We start from the raw sequence: 5,797 nt of genomic DNA, 5'->3' as shown, positions 1-5,797 counted from the left end.
TCCCCTGAAACTGCCACCTATAACGACGACCCCAAATTCTTTAACGAGAAAGAAAATGGTACAAAAACAAACAAAACCACGAGGGAAAAAAATCCCTCCGGAGAAATTAGAATGATCACAACCACAATTTTAAAAATAACTGCATCTGAAAAATAAAATTCCAGTTTAAGACAAAGCAGAATAGGGGAAATAATTATACTACAGCTTTTTAATTTAAGCTGAAATATGGATTTGATTTTCCATTAATTTACCCATATCCCCCCATAAATAATGGGCAAAGAGTCCATTTTAAATCTGGTTTATTGACTCTGCACATACAGAAGCGCTTAGAAAAGGTTATGGTTCCGTTTCTTTTTAAGGTTGCTTTTGAAAGTATTTAACAATCAATTAACAAACAATCTTTCTCCGCCTTGGGGACAGTTGTGCTGATTTCATTTTGATTTTTGGTGCTTTTTTAATACAGAGTCAAAAATAAAAAACTCACAGATGCACCTGCTCCCTGCTCAGGGGACAGTGCGCTGCATATACATTTCAGATTTTTCTCAATTCCACGACAAAAGTTACCTATCATTTCCCGTTCCCCTTTAAACATCACAGACTCACATCAAGGGTACATACATTTCTCTATAAGCACGCTACTCTACTCAATAAACATCTAGGAAATCTCGATGAGTCACATGCCTCCCAGAAGGTCTGGGGAAAAGGGACAACAAAGATCAGAGGTGGTGTTATTTCCACACTCCCTTCCCTACCTCTAAAGAAATGAGAAGCACCCACAAGTTAAGAGAGGACCAAGTCACACACACATCTCAAATTCTACAGCACGGCTCCATTAATACTGTGTAGGTACAGATGACCCGCTAGATCACCTTGTGTATTTTTGATCGGATGGTCAGGACCGGTGTGGGTTTCAGTTACCCACTCACCCATCCTCCCCATACACGGATTTATGCATCCCAGCGTGGGAAGGGCACAGCTGTTTGCATTGACGTGGGACGGGGATGGGAGCTGTCCAGCACAGAAACTTGCTGAAATTGACAACACTCACGCTTGAAATTGACAACTGGCCTTGATGAAATTAACTCAGGATATTTTCGGATTTTCTTATGTGAAGGAGGGGGAAATAGTTAATCCATTGTATTTTAATTGTAACAAACCAACATAGTTTTTAAAAAAGACCACAGCCTCCGTTTAGGATTATTATGTTGGGAGCAGATGGTTTTGTTTTGTTTTAAAGCTTTGTATTTCAAATAGTGTGTTAAAAACTTTTTTTAAAGGCCAATTCATTCCACCTATTTTGTTTAAAAAATCGACCCCACCCTGAAGTACTTAGTGAGACCAGAAAAACGGGTTGGGATCTTAATTCTGTTGGGTTTCCCCCACGCTGGGCTGTTGGCAGAAGTGTCTTTGGAAGGATGTAGCTGATCAGCCAGTGAATGGCTCAGATCCCACCTCGAGTTTGTATCTTACTGTATTATATGATATACAGGTTGGGGCGGTGGCTGGGGGGGTGGCCAGGGGTCGGATCAGCGAGCTGGCTGCCTGTAGTTCCCATTGATCTCTTGGGAGATGTTCACAGCCTCGGCCCCCAGGGGCAGCCTGTCGCTGTATTCGGACCCCACCTCAAACTCCTCCGGGTTGGCTTTGGATTGGGACTCAGCGATGGACTCGGCCACCAGGCTCTCGTCTCGCTCCAGCTCCCTCTCCTCCTCCGCCTCCCGCTCCTCCTCACCATCCCCCGCCTCACTTGGGTTGTAGTTCTTTTCCGACTCTAGGTAAGAGGCCCGCGGGTCGAAGTCGGCCGTTATGTGCTTCTCCATCTGGTCCGGGTTCTGTGCCTTCATGATGAGTTTGTAGGTTTTGCCCTGATACTTGGCGAGCAGATGGCAGCAGGTGGCCCCCAGCAGGGGGACGGTGGCCAGGGCCAGCAGGAAGATGCTGACCACCACGATGATGATGAGGGAGGGGATCTCCTTCTTGGTGGTGAAGACCACTTGTACCTGGCAGTCCTCCCCCAGGTAGGTCAGGCAGACCGAGTAGTTGGTGCCGGGGGTCAAGCCCTGGAACCAGTAGGAGTTCACTCCTTCCTCGATCCTGGACCACTGCACCATGGAGTGGCCCTGGCCGCTCTCCGCGCACAGGTAGAGCGCCCGCAGGTGGGCTTTTTCCGGCTGGCCGTAGAAGGGGGTGAGCTGCACCTTGGCCTCCTTCTCCGACACGTCCAGCGCGATGACGCCCAGGTCGAAGGTGTGCTGCTTCAGCTGGCCGCTCTGGTTGAAGGCATGGTTGGAGACGTACTGGGTGTCCGCGCTGGAACCGCAATTCTTCTCGAAGAGGGGTCGCTTGGCGGGGACCTGCTCCAGGCCCGGCGAGTGGGAGCTGTGCCGGGTGGGGCTGAGGGGTTTGGGCCTCTCCTCGGGGCTGAGGACGCTGTTCTTGGAGCCCTTAGGGCTCGGCTTCCTCTCGCCCGGCTGCGCTTTACCGGCCAGGGGATCCTCCATGGGGCGGGCGGGGTATTTCTGGGCCCCGGCCACAGCCACGTTGACCGAGGTCTGGTTGCTGCCCAGCTCGTTGGTGCCCAGACAGGTGTAGGTCCCTTCCTCGCGCTTGCTCAGGTGGGGGATGACCAGGGTGCCGTTCCCATAGACCAGGAAGCGTTCTGTGCCCTGCTTGGAGCTGCCAGCGGGTAGCTCGTTCCCAATCCTCTCCACGCCGGGCCCCTTTATCTCCAGGTCTTGGCTGGCGGTCTGCACCTTCCAGCTGATCTCCGGCTGGGGGCTGCCCCTGACGCTGCAGTGCAGCAGGAGCGTGAAGCCGTCATAGAGCTCGGTGTTGTCCAGGTTGGGGTGGTAGGTCAGCTGCACAGAGGGAGGCTCGCACTGCAGGTCTGGGATCCTCCCCAGGGGGACGCCTCGGAGGCTGTCCGGGGCTGCACAGCTGATGGAGTCCCTCTCCGGGATGGAGATCAGGGTGTTCTCAGCCCAGCTCTTCAGCCACAGAAGCCTGCAGGTGCAGTTGAAGGGATTGTTGTAGATCTGCAGGTGAGACAGGGAAGTCAGAGAATCGAAAGTGCCCTCGGCGATGGTGGTGAACTTGTTGTTGTTGATGCGCAGGGACCTCAGGTCTTTCAGGGTGTGGAAGGCCTCACAGGGCAGCTTCACCATGTGGTTGTTGTTCATCTTGAGTAGCTGCAGGGCGCTGAGGTTGTACAGATCCCCCCAGGGGAAGTCTATGATCTGGTTGTAGCTGATGTCCAGGTTCTTCAGCTGCACCAGGATGGCGAAGGTGCCCTGCTCGATGGCGCTGATCTCGTTGTGCGCCAGCCACAGCGAGGTGACCTGGGTGACCTCCATGAAAGAGCTCTTCTGCAGGGAGGTGATCTTGTTGGCGGACAGGCTGAGGGTGGTCACGTTGGAGGGCAGCCCCACGGGGACCGCCTGCAGATCTTTGTAAGCGCAGTCTGCGAACTGATGGGCGTATTTGTCCACACAGGAGCAGGGCTCCGGGCAGCCCTGGCTCACCCCCAGGAAAGCTGCGATCCACAGCCAGAGCAACGGGTCCATCTTCCTCCTGCAGCCAGAGACAGAGACAGGCACGATTACCCCACCCGCTCCTAGCCTCGGAGACACCGCTGCGCTCTCTGGCTTGGGAGCAGCCTGGTCCCTCCGCTTTCCCCTTAGCCCAGGTAGAACAGGAAGCAGCGCTCTGCTCCCGACGGAAAACCCAAGGTAGCAAGAACTCCCCGCTCAGGGGACAGTGCGCTGCACACGCGGACCCCCGGACATGTGTGATGCGCAAAATAACATCAGCCTAAGTAGTAACACACCCAAACCAGAGCTAAGAGCCAACAAATCATTGTTTCAATTCGTTTTCTTTCTGCCTGTCTATTTCTCTGTCTGTCTGCCTTTCTTTCATAGAATCGCATGCCGTTTGGAAGTTGCAAGGACTCTATATAATACATCTTCGAACCACGTTTCCGGCACACCCGAAACTCAGACAGCACCGTGCAGTTTTTAAATTGCGTTAAAATATACACGGTCTAACCTTTCCTTTTAAAAGCCCGGCACCCCTTCTTAGACTTTCCTGTTGAATTGGTCCTGAAGCTGCGTGGCACTGAACACCATGAGAAAGCTCTCAGGAGAAGAAATACATTCTCCAAAAAGCGCTGTCTTAGACTGATAACAACAATTGATAAAGCAATAATTATAAACTTTGACAATAAAAAGCATGCAGCTAGATCTGTCGTTTGCTGCCCACAAAGACATGAATAAGGAAAGATCCTTATCTATAAATGTGTAAAACCACGCTCAGATTTACCCTAATTACCTGTAGTTTCCCTGGTATTAATTTGAAGACAAACCGTGCCATTTGGGAGAGGCTGCGGATCAGAAAGCTAGGGAAACATTAGCATTTCTGCCATGTACCCCTGCTGCTTCCCTGCTTCAGATGCGAAGACAAACACCCCAGAGAGAAACAGATCTAACATTTGGGGCTAAACCCGGGCCCTACTGGAACCAATGGCACAACTCCCATTGATTGCAAGGGAACAAGGATCCTATCTACCATAGCATCAGAAGAGATCATTTTCTTTTTCCGCCAGCACAAGCTGTTTGTACCTGCGGTCCCTTCTTTGAAATACACGCTTCTAGTCCATCCTGCCCTGCCTTTACAACCATGCCACGCGTGGCACACAAAAGCTACCACAATCTGCATAACTGCAGGCAGCTCCCAAAGCCAAAAAGGAAAGGGATCTCCTCCAGCTAACGTCCTACGCGCAGGTGAAGTTTGCCCAGCCTTACCTGCTCAGCTTGGGATCTAGAGTGCAGATCTATGGGGGCAGCTTCCAGGAAAGCACCCAGCTGCAGAAGCCAGACTGAACTCCAGGCATTTAGTTGGGAAGTACAGGGAGCCCCAGAGATGGGTGGGCAGCTGTGGATCTGTTGCTTCTGGTGGTGGCTGGCTTTAATTTTGCAATCGCAGAGGCAACACACATTTTTGGAGCTTTGAGCTGCCCAGGCTGCGAGTCCCACTATCCTGATGACTGATCCCCCTTTGGCCCCCTCCCTTTTTTAAATTGCTGCTGGGTTGGAGAGTCAGTGCGCGCTCCCGATGCGCCAGGGAGCGCGCCTAGCCTCTCCCACCTTCTGCATATTCTGAGTGTGTTAAAGCTGCAGGGACTCCCACCAAACCCAATGCAATATTTATCATGTCAATATGTTTCCCCGTCCATGTGCCATCTTTCAACTCTCCGCCCTCTCCCCCACATTCCATGTTTAGTGAATCTATTTGTTGTGCACTAATTGAATGCAAATAGCTTCTAAGCACTTCTGTGTGGGGAGAAACAAAGGAGGGGGCTGGACTAGATTATCTGGGACGAGTTTGCTGTTTTGAATGGCTTAAACTCTTTTAAAAGAAAAATAAACATGCAGATGATTTGTTGCAGCCTCAGTGAGAACCGATCGTGATCAACCTCACCTCCACGCATGTGTTTGCATAAAGTCTTTTAGCTCCATCTCTCTCGACCTGCTTCTGCTAGTCCTTTCCGCCCAGAGCTCGTTAGGTTTTGAACTATATTAAACAAAATAAATAATTGATTTTATTTGCAGAATTGATCCCGCTCCTCCAAGTAATTCTGGAGGCATCTGCAGCATCTGAAAGCAAGAAGGAAATGATGCTACCGCTGCTGAGCATGTTTTTTTTTTAATTCAATGAGGCAAGAGGGGAAACATTAAAACTATTGTTAAGTTTTAACCATTCAACATGTACGCAAATGGATGTTTGAAAAATTAACCCAAAA

At 50.7% G+C, this 5,797-nt stretch overlaps 1 protein-coding gene across 2 annotated transcripts; it reads right to left on the bottom strand.

The window, feature by feature from the left end:
• Positions 1-282: 282 nt before the first annotated feature.
• On the bottom strand, positions 283-5,368 carry LOC128844351 (immunoglobulin superfamily containing leucine-rich repeat protein 2-like). Of its 2 annotated transcripts, none has more exons than XM_054042024.1 (2): positions 4,800-5,368; positions 283-3,570 (listed from the first exon to the last, which is right to left on the bottom strand). In XM_054042024.1, exon 2 carries the CDS (start codon positions 3,561-3,563, stop codon positions 1,527-1,529), a length of 2,037 nt encoding a protein of 678 aa, XP_053897999.1. In that variant the 5' UTR covers positions 3,564-3,570; positions 4,800-5,368; the 3' UTR covers positions 283-1,526. The 2 variants fall into 2 exon arrangements, with proteins under 2 accessions (XP_053897999.1, XP_053898000.1); XM_054042025.1 differs by lacking the exon at positions 4,800-5,368 and adding an exon at positions 4,327-4,754.
• Between the last annotated feature and the right edge of the window lie 429 nt (positions 5,369-5,797).

The sequence above is a fragment of the Malaclemys terrapin genome, chromosome 10, assembly GCF_027887155.1.
Source record: "Malaclemys terrapin pileata isolate rMalTer1 chromosome 10, rMalTer1.hap1, whole genome shotgun sequence".
NCBI classification, from domain to species: domain Eukaryota; kingdom Metazoa; phylum Chordata; order Testudines; family Emydidae; genus Malaclemys; species Malaclemys terrapin.
Note: the sequence above shows the minus strand (reverse complement) of the source record. Positions and strands in the feature narration are given on the sequence as shown.

What these genes read in the sequence shown, in the direction of transcription:
- LOC128844351 (XM_054042024.1), bottom strand. Translation starts at nt 3,563, where the DNA reads ATGGACCCGTTGCTCTGGCTGTGGATCGCAGCTTTCCTGGGGGTGAGC.